Source organism: Sceloporus undulatus, chromosome 1 (genome assembly GCF_019175285.1).
Source record: "Sceloporus undulatus isolate JIND9_A2432 ecotype Alabama chromosome 1, SceUnd_v1.1, whole genome shotgun sequence".
In the NCBI taxonomy this organism is placed as follows: Eukaryota; Metazoa; Chordata; class Lepidosauria; order Squamata; family Phrynosomatidae; genus Sceloporus; species Sceloporus undulatus.
Genome location: NC_056522.1, coordinates 85,033,348 through 85,047,885, shown reverse-complemented (window position 1 = coordinate 85,047,885; position 14,538 = coordinate 85,033,348). Strand labels below are relative to the sequence as shown.

General features: G+C 42.2%; 1 protein-coding gene across 1 annotated transcript in view; it reads left to right on the top strand.

Annotated features, from left to right (window-relative positions):
* The window catches only part of AKAP12 (A-kinase anchoring protein 12), a 104,775-nt gene that overhangs the window by 52,558 nt on the left and 37,679 nt on the right, over positions 1-14,538 (top strand). Inside the window, 1 exon segment of the mRNA XM_042474987.1 lies at positions 5,192-5,309. Within this exon segment, the coding sequence (XP_042330921.1) occupies positions 5,192-5,309 (118 nt within the window).

The following is a 14,538-nucleotide window of genomic DNA, read 5'->3' as shown; positions in this document are numbered from 1 at the left end:
GTCCATTTCCAGTAGATAAGAGCCCCACATCCAGGTCCACCCTCAGGGGGGCTGGCGTAGGGATGGTTCATATCCACATAGTTCTTTCCTATGGAGGACGAGCTAGATTGCTCACTGGCTGTCTCTGTTGCCATCTAATTCTCTATAGTTTGATATAGAGGCATGGACAGGGGTAGCGTGTCCCTGTTGGTGCTTTTGGACATCTCAGCGGCTTTCGATACCATCGACCATGGTATCCTTCTGGAACGCCTGAGGGAGTTGGGTATTGGGGGCACTGCTTTGCAGTGGTTCCGGTCCTATCTCTTGGGCAGATTCCAGATGGTGGAGCTGGGGGACTGTCGCTCCGATAAGAGGGCCCTTACATCTGGTGTCCCTCAGGGAGCGATTTTGTCCCCTATGCTATTCAACATTTACATGAAACCGCTGGGAGAGATCATCCGGAGACACGGGGCGCGGTGTTATCAGTATGCTGATGACACCCAAATAGTCTTCTCTGTGTCTCCGACTGATGCAGTAACTAAGGATGGCATCTCTCCTCTAGATGCCTGCTTGGCGTCGGTAATGGGCTGGATGAGGGAGAACAAACTCAGTGTGAATCCAGGGAAAACGGAAGTACTGGTGATAGGTTCCCCAGTTTCGGGTGGTGAGATCTGTCACCCGGTCCTGAATGGGGTCACGCTCCCCTTGAAGGACTCGGTGCGCAGCTTGGGAGTGCTCCTTGATTCGTCGCTCCAGCTAACATCTCAGGTGGATGCGACAGTCAGGAGTGCTTGTTACCAGCTTCGGCTGATACGCCAGCTGCGTCCCTACCTGAACCGTGGGGACCTTGAAACTATTGTACATGCTTTGGTAACCTCTCAATTGGATTTCTGCAATGCGCTCTACATGGGGCAACCCTTGTACCAAACCCGGAAGCTGCAAATAGTGCAGAATATGGCAGCTAGACTGGTCGCTGGCAGTTCCAGGTCGGACCATATAACACCTATCTTAAAAGATCTTCACTGGCTGCCTATTCGCTTCCAAGCTCAATACAAGGTGTTGGTTTTGACCTATAAAGCCCTAAATGGCTTGGGCCCAGGGTACTTGGAGGACCGCCTCTCCCCATATAATCCGCCCTGCACACTCAGAACGTCTGGGACAAATCTGTTAGAGGTCCCCAGGTCACATTTTGTGAGGACCTCAGAGAGGGCTTTTTCCATCGTTGCCCCCTCCTTTTGGAACTGTAATTGTAATATTGTAATTGTTTTTATTCTGTATTGCTTAGTGATGTTTTAACCCTTGTAAGCCGCCTTGATCATTTTTTATGGAAAGGCGGGGTAAAAATAAAAATTATTATTATTATTATTCAAATAAATTGTTATGTTTTTGTCTGGAGCAATCAACTGTTGTAACGACTGGCCTTCTAGGGTTAGCTCTACCCACGTGGGGTCACCAGAAGGTTTCTCTTTTTACTTCTTGCCTATCTGGAGTGAGTGGGAGGAGCATAACCCAAACTACAGAATGTGGGGCTCTTATCTACTGGAAATGGACATGTCACAGATAAGAGCTAATGTCCCTTTCTCAATGAAAGGGCACAGCTGGTGTACTAGTGTGAATTGTATAAATGCGCTCCTGGCCACAGCCAAAACCTGGACATCCAGGTTCAGATCTGAATCTATGGACTTTATCACACGTGGGGGGAAACTGGGGGTTTAAACAGTCATTTCCCAGGAAAGTTGCACAATCGCAGTGAAGATATTTACAAAAAATGCGATTAGAGAGAACTCATCCTGGGAATAACCAGCACCAAATCATTCATGGGATTTCCTTATGAATGATTTGTTGCTGGTTATTCCCTGGTTATTCCTGGGATAAGTCATCTTTAATTGCAACATCGTGTGAAAATCTTCTCTGCAGTTATGCTACTTTCTCGGGAAAATGACTGTTTAAACCCCTGATTTTTCACATGTGATAAAAGTCCTATGAGCACATGCATTCTGTGAACCTGAAATTTCGGGGTGTGTAACCCCATTCAGCACAGGCTGAAACCCTATTCCCTGATATGCCTTCTGACTGTTCAGCAGCATCTCTGTCTTGTCTTGATTAAGTTTCAGTTTGTTTACCCTCATCCAGTCCATTACTGACAGCAGACACTGATTTAATACAGAAACAGCTTCCTTGGAGTCAAATGGAAAGGAGAGATAGAGTTGGTGTCATCAGCAGACTGATGACACTGAACCACAAAACCACTGAAGCCCCACCTTCTGGGTCCACCTCTCCAAGAAGCACTGGAGCCACTGTAAAATAGTGCCTCCAAGCTCTATCCCAGAGAGGCAACCCAGAAAGATACCATGGTCAATGGTATTGAAAGCTGCTGAAAGGTCCAACAGAACCAATCATGCATGTTTTAATTTTGCTACATGGCCACAGAGATATGAAATATGTTCCATACAGTTTCCTAATGCAATAAGAAAGAAGACAACAGGTTAATACAATGGAACCTTTGTATTTCAGTCTACTTTTATCATTGGTATTACTTTAGCTTTCTTTTGTCATTGCCTCATATTGGTTGTAAATAATGAGTTTCAAATGGATTCTTCCCAGTACAAGAAGTGCAGTCTGTAGAGTCTAATCACATTATTTTAAAATGTGATGCTCTCTTTAAGAAGCAGCCTGAAATCTTAAAGAAATTATTTTGTGTGTAAATAGATTGTGGCTTTCTTTTTACATTTTTTCATATCATTCTTCATATCAGAGTACAGTACTGAAGGCAGGCTTGGCTTCGGCGGCTTTGAGCTTACGTGGAAGGCAACCCCTATTAGAAATAGTGAGGTGCGTACCCGCGTGGTGTGCCCTGTGCACCGCTGCGTGCACGTGCCTAATTACTTTCTATGGGGCTTGAGCATACACTCTTTTCCCCATACACGGGGGAGTCCAGAACGGATCCCCAGCGTATAGGGAGAGCAGACTGTATACCAGTATGTGGCAGAAACAAAGAACATAGTTCACACAGAACTTCCCAAAAACGTCAATTTGAGATTTTGCTGCCTGTGTAGTACCTTTTGGACTACATCCAATTGTTATTCCAAATATGACTCCATTCTATGGAACTTGCAGTAGTATTTGGAACTTGCAGTTGCATTTAAGATGTTCTCTGTATCATTTAGGAAATGTCAGTATTTTTTGAATAAGATTATATTGTGTAATATTTTATAAGTATGCTATTTTTTATATTTTATGAATTACAAGGCATGTTTTATGAAATACGTTCATCTCTATATAAAGAAAAAAGGGAAATATGAAGCATACCCAGGTCCCCATTTGTGACCCTGTGAAGTCTTGTTTATGAAAAAGAGCTGGTGCCTTCAACTTCCTCTTGGTGTGTTGGCAATGATTCCTAGCAATCATTCTGCACTGATAGGTAGTTTATTGCTTAGTCCAAAGACGATTGCAAACAAAACATCCAAGCTTTCATACAATAACGATTACAGAATCAACATTAAAATATGCATTGAATCCAAAGATGAATTGTACTAAAAACATCTTTAAACAAAGAACATCTGGTGTGGATGCACAGACTGATATAACTACTCTAACAATCATAGGAACAGTGAAATGGTTAGCCAGTGTAAAATGTGAACATAAATGTGAAAAATATCTGGCAATATCTCTGCCAGTAGAATCACATAAAGCCTTTGCAAGCTTATGTTTTAAACAAATGGATACGATGATGAAATGGGGAAGGTTCTGTGGTATTCCAGTTCAAGAAAGGTTGTGTATCTGTGGAGAGCCAGCTTTGGGGCTTTTGGCTCATTATATACTTGGGTGTCAGATATATGCTGCTATTAGAGAAAGTTATTTAAAGCCTTTCCTAAAGAAAATGAAATACTGTACTCAGGTGTGAAAGAGAAAATTGTTACTCGTCACAATCAACAAATCAATATGTGATCCAAAGGGTAGCAGTGTTTGCAGCAAAGGCTACCAGGAGATCATCTTGCCTGATTTAGATGGGCCTTTGCGCCGCACCCGTCATGTGCTAGGGGTTGTACGAGGATGCACCATCCATACTGGCCTCACCTCTAGCACGTGACGGGGGCGTCAACATAGCGGCGCCCTGTACACATGGGTGCCACCATTTTGACGTGACGGATGCATAGCGTCCGCATGTCCCATCACGCTGGCGACATCACAAGTGCGCCATTTGCACACTCAGGTGTCACAAGCGCAATGCAAAAAGAACCCGCTTTTTGCGGGTTCTTTTTTCGCTGCCAGGAAGCCTCGCTGTTTGGCAGCTGAGGCTTCCCGTCAGCAAAAATGGAGGTGGTGGCAGACCGCCCTTTTTGGGTGGTCTGTATCCCGCCATAGAAACCTGAGTATATGAGTGTATAAAATGCTTTTTGTTGTAACACCAATGGTTAATAAGCTCTCTTTCTTTGTTATTACAATGTGATCTGTTTTATAATGCACTCTACACTGGATCAGGCTATCACACAGTCTCTTCTTGGGCCTGGCTGCTCAGATTTCAACATGGACTGGACTCCTAGTCCTCACCCTGGTCTTTCTGGGAAATGTAGACCTGTTCCCTACTGAACAGCTTGCACTCATAGAGTTCTGACTTTTCCCACCCTCCTTTGAGTCAGAATGTCCTACTTCTTAGTTACTCTGTTTGATACTTTTTGTATTCATCTACTATTTTGTTTCTGTTTTGTTCTTGTCACTGTTTTTTACAAGGTAATTTTGGCACTGTTTCAGATATTTAAGAAATAGATAAGAGACAGATGGGGCTTTCATGTCCTCTTCCCCACTTTGGGGATTTCATTAAGGATACATAAGGCTATTAGGGATAAACTCAGCCTGTATGAACCTGCTTCACTTCCAGATGGAGGAAGTATCGTGCAGTGGATGATGTCCGTGTGAAACCCTATATTCTGCCATCCCATGAATTCCTTAGCAGACATGCTGGGTGAGGGACTTCAGGGGATGGCAGTTGAGTCATATAATGCCTAAATCCATGTTCTATACCAAGGTTTTAACAGCTGTTACCAATAAAGTTGGGGCCATGTTTTACTCCAGAAATGTGTATGTATGTGGCTTGTGTTCCCCTCTTCTCTCGCCCTTGCCTTGACAACTGAACTGGCAAATTAGTGGTAGCTGAAACCTTGACATGACTGAAAGAATTGTTTCTCCCCTCTTTCTTCCTTGACCAATGCAGCTTTTACAGAAGAATGGACAGATATCCAGTATTAATGGAATTACAGAAGAGCAAGTGGACCTCAGCCTCAAGCCGGAGGAGCTGAATGGACAGCAAGCAGAAGTCATTATAACAGATGGTAAGGAGATTCAAACTACAAGGAACATTACTCGGAACTGTGGGGGGGGGGGAAGATGTTGAGATTGGGACCACTGTTATAGCGTATATAGTATGTATAGAGTGTATTTATATACTGTATATTTGATGTATATTTGTTTATTATTTAAATTGTTGAGCCTGGAATTCTTATTTGGGGGTTTCCTACCCAAATAAACAATTAACAGTGGTGGCATCTACACTGCAGAATTAATGCAGTTTGATACCATTTTAACTGTCATGACACAGTGCTGTGGAATTCTGGGATATTTAGTTTTGTGAGATTTGGCCTTCTTTGACAGAGCGCTCTGGTGCCACAACAAACTACAAATACCGGGATTCCATAGGATGGAGCCTTAACAGTTAACTCTGCAGTGTGGCAGCAGCCATTGTCTGTTTTTATGGTGAAGAAAATAGATACTGGGATTCAGTTTCAGTCCCCAAAGATTAGTTGTCACTGCCTTTCTGAAAAAGGTTTCTAATCTAGGTAAGACAGAGACATGGTACCTGAATGCAGAAAATGTTCAGAAGACTCAACAGAGCTTTTCTTGCTTTCCCCCACATGTGTTTATGCAGACGGTAAAAGTGATCCTTACAGAGAATGGTAATACACGCACTCATCCTTTATTCTCATCTAGCCTTCTTTCTGTACTTCTTGTATGTTCTTTGTGTTTCACACCATACGTAATGGGTGATTGAGACCCAATATAGTTACCCCAAAGCCATTTTATCACAGGGATTTCTTGGAAAAATCCCTTCATGAGGGGTGGGAGGGTGGGATGGGGGTTCCCTTTGTCTTCCTCTGAGGCTGAGAGAGTTTGACTTGCCCAAGGTCACCCAGTGGGTTTCCAAGGCCAAGCACAGATTCAAACCTTGGTCTCCCAGTGCCATAGTCCAACACTCACACAACTACACCATGCTGGCTCTCATATTGCTTTAGCTTTTCAGTTGTGTGGGCTTATTGAAAATTTTACATTTATTCTTTTTATGTGTAGAAAGAAGTAGGTCTATGGGGGATAGTACAGTACATTGAAAACAATATTAATTATTAAAAGTACAGTGGGCCCTTGGTATCTATTGGGGTCTGGTTCCAAGACACCCCGTGGATATGAAAATCTGTGGATGCTAAAGTTCAGTTAAATACAATGACATAGTAAAATAGTGACCCCTATATAAAATGGCAAAATCAAGGCTTGTTTTTATATATATGTATGGTTGAATCTATGGAGATGGAGGGCTGACTGTATGCCCTATTTATGTTCTACACTTAGGAAAAACAGTGAATTGTTTATGGTATGAAGACCCAGTCTGATGCTAGTTTGCAAGAGTGAATCAGGAGGGGGGGAAATCTGCTGGGCAGCTAAAGCCACAGTTCCATTAAGCCGAAGCACTTGAATTGAAGCCAGTTCTGTCCTACTGATTAAGGCAGCTTTAAACAAAGTATTTCAGCTTGATCAGAGAATGCAAGGGATGATACAGTGTTTATATTATAGACTTCTTCTTTTCATGGCTTATTTGGATACAAACCTCAAATATTTAACTTGTAATCCTACTAGCAAGTTATTTAAGCCACTAACTAACCAAGCATTCGAACTGTAGCTTCTCCAGCCTCAAGTCCTCAAAACAAGCAGCTGTGTGTACACTGTTCTAGTTTGGCTATACAGGTATACCTCAATTAACAAAGTAGATGTGTTCCTGGGCATTACTTTTTAACAGAAAATTTTGGACAAGAGGCAAAATACAACATGGAAAGATTATGACCAGTTCCTACATCACAAAAAGGAAGAGCAGTTCAACATGTTTCACCAACTTTAACAATATGCACATGTGAAATTAAACAATCAGGTCAGGTAAGCATAAGGAAACAAAAACATTTTGAACCTTCTAGAGGCCACTTGAAATTATTTTGCAAAAGGCATCTGGGGTAAAACATGTCATATCTGGTATGCAACACCTGTGGGTAGATCTGTGGCCAAAACAGTAGTTTTGACTATCTGCCACAGGAGCACATATGATTCTTAAAATGTGCTGCTGTGACTAAAATAACTCTATAAAAGCAACATATGAAAACAGAATACCTTTTGTTTTCATTATATTTTCTATTCATGAATACACCTTGCTAGTTCTGACACTTTCCTATATAATTTTGCAGGGATTTCAACTGGTAATAGAATACAGAGATTGGCAGCTATCATTTGCTTTCAGTTCTCCCTTTATTTAAACATTCTGATATTAAAATCAGTTTGAGAGTCTGATATTATTTGTGCAGTCTTTAAAAACTCTTTGTTAGTTTGATGCCCACTAGATATTTGGGTCTATACTTTCCATCACTATTGGCCATTGCTGACAGGTGTTAAAGGAGTTTTAGTCCAACTTTTGGAGGGCACTGGGTTAAAGAAGACTGGCCTAGAACACAACTACCCAAAACTGTGTGCACTTTTCGAGCAGTCTACAGGTGCTTTTTCAAATTAGAGGTTCAGTGGAGTTGCTGTTCTTTCCTTCCATTTTCAGCCATGTGCTAGAACTGAATGAGTACAGTAGTACTCATGCTGTCTGTACGCCTGTTGCTTCTGTGTTTGGTCATTGTGGGTGTTCTTTGTGAAACTTGGAAGAGAAAATCAAGAGAGCAAGTAGAAAAGAGAAAAAATGGTCACATAGTACTGTGTTTGTAGGGGAAGAAGAATGATGGCAATTAAATCTGCAATTGATGTCTTTTAGGATCAGAAATTTGGACTAACTTAGGTATAGATATTTCAAGATGGAGCTTGTATTATGAAATTGCCCTGCCCCATTTGAGGAGTTGGGACAGGATGTCTAGGTACAACTCTGCAAGATATAATCCATCCATATTTTCACACTATTTCTTCCATCTTTTTTTTCCATTCAACAACAAACTCTGTTAAAGAGTAAAAGGTGGAATATTTGCATGCTGGCTTTTTATTGATAATGCTAGGAGAGCTCTACTTGGAAGAAACACTTGGTAGTTGGACCTCCAACACCTGGGATAGAGTATCCAAGTTGGAAGGAGTGCACTGATGATGGTATTACAAGTAACATAATCTCTTATGATTTCTGGGAGCCAAAGCTGACAATCACACTGGAACTAATCCAACACAATAGGTAGAATGTTGAGTATGAACATGACATATCTACTTACTTGCCAAGCTCAACTGACTACTTTCCAATAAATAGCTACTTCCTTTGTAATCAGATGGTAAACTAAACAATATAATGATTGCAAAGTTTTTTATGTACTGGAAAGTTTGTAAAACATCAAACTATTAACTAAAGCAAACTAAAGTATTGCTGTCTTAGAGTTACTATTGGATATCCTTTTTTTATTTTTAAATTGAAAAAGTCTCTTTCATTTTTACCCACCCCTTAGCCAGTCTCCCTTAGCCAGACTTCTGAAATTTGAAATATTCCAAAAATCCACAATGATCCATGTGAGTCGCTGATAGTGACACCTTTGCTTTCTGATGATTCAGTGTACACAAATTTTGTTTCATGCACAAAATTATTAAAAATATTATATATAAAATAATCTCAGGCTGTGTATAACATATACACAAAACATAAACGAACTTTAGATTTCTTCAGTATTCCAGACAAGCTAAATCACTGAAATACAAGAAAAGGCTTACTGATGAGTCAAAGGGCCAGTTCTCATATTACTTTTTCCTGCACAAAGGCTAAACCCATCCTTGTGGAAAGTCTTGAGAAGACTGTGGGCTCACTTTATCTTGAGATTAGCTGGATGTATTTCTGTTTTACCACTGAGATGCATCTGCTTTCCATCAGACTTTAAGATGACAGAAGCAAGTCTGAGCAGAAAAAAAATGATTTTTCTGGATGTTCTCAAGATGCATGTGTATCTTGGGGCATGTGCCTTCACCGCTCTTCCTTATGTATGCATTTGATTTCTGGAGGCTTTTTACTCAAAATTAGTTAAGTGTCTTTAGTTTCCAATTCTGGTTGCCAAAGAAGCAGAAATCCTAGTCTGTCCAGGTATAATGGCAAACTGGTTTGCTGCAAACAAGCTTATTAAGCAGATAAGGGAGGGGACTGCACAAGGACAAGCCTCATTTCCTTAGTGCAGAACCTTTATTGTTGTTCATCTGAATGCATTTTTGTCTGAATTTCTTGTATTAAGGATTGTGAATGAGATGAAAAAGTTGAATGATTTCATTTTTATTGAAATCTATTTAATTGAATGACCTAAGGCCAGAGCAATGCTGAGAAGCTGTACTATCAGCTAATTCCACCTTTTGAAACAGAATGAGAGTCAGCCTTTTAACATAGTTCTAAAACTACACTCTTTTAGCAACTCCTCTGTTTCTATTACTTTCAAGGGAAGCCTGCTGTTTTGCAGAGGGGAAGGGGAGTTAGTGCCAGAACTGATAGGCTGTTCAGGAGATAAGCTATCCTAGGCATCAACAAATGTACCTGGGGGGATTTCAACCTGGCCATGCCCAAACACAGATCCAAAGCAAAGCAACCCATAGTCATCTGATCACAACTGTGGGATAAATTCAAAATGAATAATTTGCACTCACCTCCTAAAACCAGATCAGTTCCTTGACTGGGCTTATTGTTGGATTATTTTGGAGAGAGGCAAAATATGGTACTAAATCTAGAAATAAATGAAAGTTGGATGGCTTCGTGTGAAAAGCATCTCCGCCCCACCAATGACATCCAACAGCTATTCCACTACAAAATCTGTATGTGAAAAAGTCCATGGTCAGTGTTTCTGTTAAACAGCTCTTGGCAATAAGAATGTCAGATTTTGCCCTCAGGAAGATATGTAGTTGAGAAGATTTGTAGTTGAAATTTGCTTCATTCCCTTGATTCAATATCAATATCATATTTACAATCAGTGAATTGTCCTTCTTGAGTGTGGTGCTTTATGCAGCTGAACAGCACCATCTATGCACAAGAGGAATGTATCAACAGGCTAGGGAAAATCCAAGGATTTCAGAAATACCATTAGAAATAACAGCACAAAAGCCACAGCCAACGGTAGATTGTCTCCCCAAATAGTTCAGCTAAGATAAGACTGAACATATTAAGTAGCCAAGGTGTTCGGTATGACTGCCATGTTAGGAAAATGGACAACTGGTAGGAGACAGGGGAATTGAACGGAGTATCCCAAAAAAGGACACTTAACAGAAGTGCTTCATTTTGTTGCAGGTCCTGTTTTGAATTCTAATCATATGATTTATAGCAGTGGATTTCAAGTTATTCCTAGAAATCCTGGAGCTGGAAGAATAGTAATGGGAGACAGTCTGCCTGAAAGATTGCTTTGATTGTCATTATTAACTAATCTTCCTCTGTAATGTAGGGCTGCTGAGGAGTATCAGGAACACGCACAGTGGATTCATTTTCAGGGCAAACTCGACACAATGTTAAATCCATGAATGCAGATATTATGTTTGATTTGTTTTCCCTTTAAATAAAGGCCATGAGAGATTGTGGTCAGGATCATGGTGTGCAGGAAGGAGGTTTAATCTTTTCTGTTCCTGAACTCCCCCCCACCCCACTCCCAGCTGCTATTCATTTTAGGAGAAAACCTTCATCCTGGAGCTATTAGGTTATAGAAGAGAATTTCTGGGTCTACAGTAGGACAGGCATTTTAACCCTCTTCCCTATGGCCCTAATTTTGATTTTCTGATTCATGCTTGTGTGAGTCCATACTATATACTGTTCCTTAATATTGTCTTCTCCCCTTTTGTGCTTATGTCCATTGGTAGAGGGGATGGTCATCAAAAAGCCTAGACATATGAAGAATGTGGGTGGATGGAATCATGTAACCCTCTGCAAGTCCCAGCTCATCCAGACAGCATAGCCACTGGTGAATAATGCTTGGAGTTGTAATTCAACAAAATTCAGAGGGCTTCATGGTTCTAACCCCTGTGTTAAGTGGATGAGTTTCACAGTCTGTTCCTGGTCACTACAAAGGTACCTGGGGTTTCTGCAGAGAAATAATGGAAAGATGTAAAGTAGCATCTTACCATGTGGATTATCATGTATAGTAAAAAGAACAAAGACTCTTCAAGCTTCTGAAAGATGGCATAACAGGTATACAGGTTTATGCATTTGTATTGCACATGAGATTCCTTGTTTTACCTGAGCCTCCTTTGCTTCTATAATTATACTGTGTATCTGAATATAGACAATATTGTGAAAATAATAAAGAGAGAGAGAGAAATTGCAGAACTGGTCCCAGAGAAACAGAGCTAAAGTTGTCATATAGGCGGGTTACAGACCGCCTATTTGGGGCGGGCTGTACCCGCCCCTTTCCCCGGTGTATTGGGGCCTCAGTGGCTAAAACGGCAGCCGCTGAGGCCCCGATCCGCCGCTTTCCAGGCTGCGGGGAAGCGGCAAAATGCTGCTTCTCCGCAGCCTGAAAAGGGGTGTCCTTGGGGCTTCAAGCCCCAAGGACACCCCGCAGTGGCAGGGAGGGGGAGAAAGGGGCCGCTTGGTCCCTTTCTTCCTTGCTTCGCTGGGCGCAGCCGTCTGAAGGCTGCACCCAGCGAAGCAAAGTGGCGCCGCAAACCAGGAAAGAGCTCCGAAACGGAGCTCCTTCCTGGTTCGCGCTAAGGGCGCCCTAGGCGCCCTGGCGTGGAGCAAGGACATCACGTCCGCGCCGCCCCGTGTAGAGGCGGCGCGGCCGTGACGTTCTCATGGCACTGGCCGTCTGGAACAGCCGCCGTCATTTTTTACGCGCAGAGCGCGTATTAGGGTTAGGGAGGTGCGGAAGCACCGCACCTTCCTAACCCTAGTACGCGCTCTGCACGTACTTTCATGACGCCGTGTCACCCGCCATAATATGTACAACTTGCCCCTCCTAATGCATGGATCTGAGATCCTCGGCCTTGAATATACACTTAGGGGCAAGCTCCGCTATTTGCAATGGTGTGTGTCTAAGCCACTAACAGGATTAGAATCATATAAAGGAAATGCAGGATTTTATTCACTGGCCCACCTGCTTGGTCTTATCCCAGTGGTTCAGCTCCTCCATCAAACTCCTATATCTGGCTAGGGAGTGGGGTAGGTCTGAACGGGGAGACTTGCTCTCCATGTGTGATTTGAAACAGAGCTCGAATAATTTTGTTTCTTCTTCTTTGTCTCTGTGGTTCATATGAATGGGGTTATATACACTTGCACAGTGCACCGTTCTGAACTTTCCAGAGTTATTACATAAGCTTTTGGGCAGTAGTCTTCTTAACCCTCCATGTGGCTATCCAGCACACTTCCCACCTAAATTCCCAGTTCTTTTTTTGTCTGTCGCAGCAGCAGCAGCAGCAGCAGCATTGAAGAAACTGTTGTACTATTGTGTCTCTGGATTTTCAGCTAATTTTCTGATTCTTTGGTTGTCTTTCAGCTCTTTCTTATGGATCTTGATTTGGCTTTGTTCTGGACTCTATATTTGACTTGATTTGGACTGCTCCCTTGGTACCGTTCAACTTAGTGGTTTGCCTTACAGTGGCCTATTATGATTTCATCTGGCTTCTTCAAAAAGCATTCCTCCTGCAGAGCTAAAATTCCTGAAAGAGACAGCCATTCAAGCTGCCTTTTGTTTCTTAGTGCAGGTTGTAATGTGGAGACTTGCATCCATTGCAAGGCTTTCACTTCTCAAGTGTGTATCCAGACTCAAGGCCCATTTGTTTGAGTAAGCCTTGTCAGCTTCTCACAAACACTCCAATTCAGGTCATAGGTCTTGAGCTTCCTCATTTCCAATGGCCTCTGGTTCTTCAGCCTGGTAAAAATATATCTCCTGGACTCTAAAATCCAGCTGGAGAATACTTGACACTGTTCTATGCGCGCTGCTTCTGACTCTGTTGCTCATTTGTAAATGCCCTTGGTATGAGATCAACCCATCAATGTGGGGCTGAGATCTCATAAGCCTTCTACACCAGACTGCTCTCTTCATCTGGAGGTGTATGACAAGAACAAAGATGAAAAGAAGCAGCATAAGAAGGAAAGAGTGAAGCATGTTGAAGACTCTCAAATTCTATCAACATCTCCACCTCCAACTGTCTTAGAACAGACTGGTTAGCCTATTATAACTGAATTGATGCTGGAGAGAGAAACACTAGTACCAATCTTGATGGGTTCAAGGCATTCTTCCCCACAGCTCGAAGAGCAAGTTGGCCTTCACTGTAAAAGCCTTCACAGACTGTACAGGCGAGAACTGCTTGTGAGGATGAATTAGCTGAATCCTTTCCTGCCCATGGACACGGAACACTGTTACCAGTGCCTTCGGTTCACTTGTCTCTCTCTCTTTTGCTGCCTCCTGTGGAGAAAGAGCTCCCTCCTATTCTATCTCTGTCCCACTGATTGATTCAACTACATCAATCTTCTTCATCTTCCAGAATGACATCATCTTCTTTTGAGTCTCATACTTCCAGGTTCAGATAGCTGCTCTCAGTACCACTATGAATCTGACTACGATAGGGATGGACATGAATTTGGGTACTATGGCCATAGACGTTGTGAGTGGTATAGATCTTGCAGACATTCTCCATACCAGTAGTACAAATGCTGTCTGAGTTTTACTATAAGGAATTAGAACAGGATTGGTATCACTCCGATGGACTATATCCACTTTAGCACCAATGTGATCCATTATGCCACTGATATAGTCCACATTATCCCCAACACAATTAACATCACAGCTTCAGCCTAGTTTGTGACGAGCACTGCTGGTACCGAGCAAACCAAGATCCCCCAATCACACACACCTTGTGGAGGAGACCATTCCTGGACAAAATTAACCCATGGCTCAGCAATCCACTGCTGCTCCCCATTGGCCTCAGCATAATCTGTTGAATCTATTTCTCAACAACCTCTACTGATTCCTGCTTGTGTTCAGTTGGCTGTATGGAAAACTCCACCTCGTACACCCCATTCACTGTCTCCACTGAATGAGCATACCCTTCACAGGACTTCCATATCCAAAGATTTGGAATCCAGCTCTTCATCTGTTTCACCAACATATTCCATCCAACAGTCTAGGGAGAGCATGGATTTATGTCTCTGATTGAATTTATTTATTTATTTGGTGAGCAGATGTTGTGCATGGCACATGCCTTAGAATTGGGGGTTAAGCAACCACAGACTGAGCTCTCTGACCCTATATACAGATGGGTTCAGAGTAAGGTACCTACTCTGTCTTCAATTGCACTGCTGTCTTTGCTTTTGAATGTGGC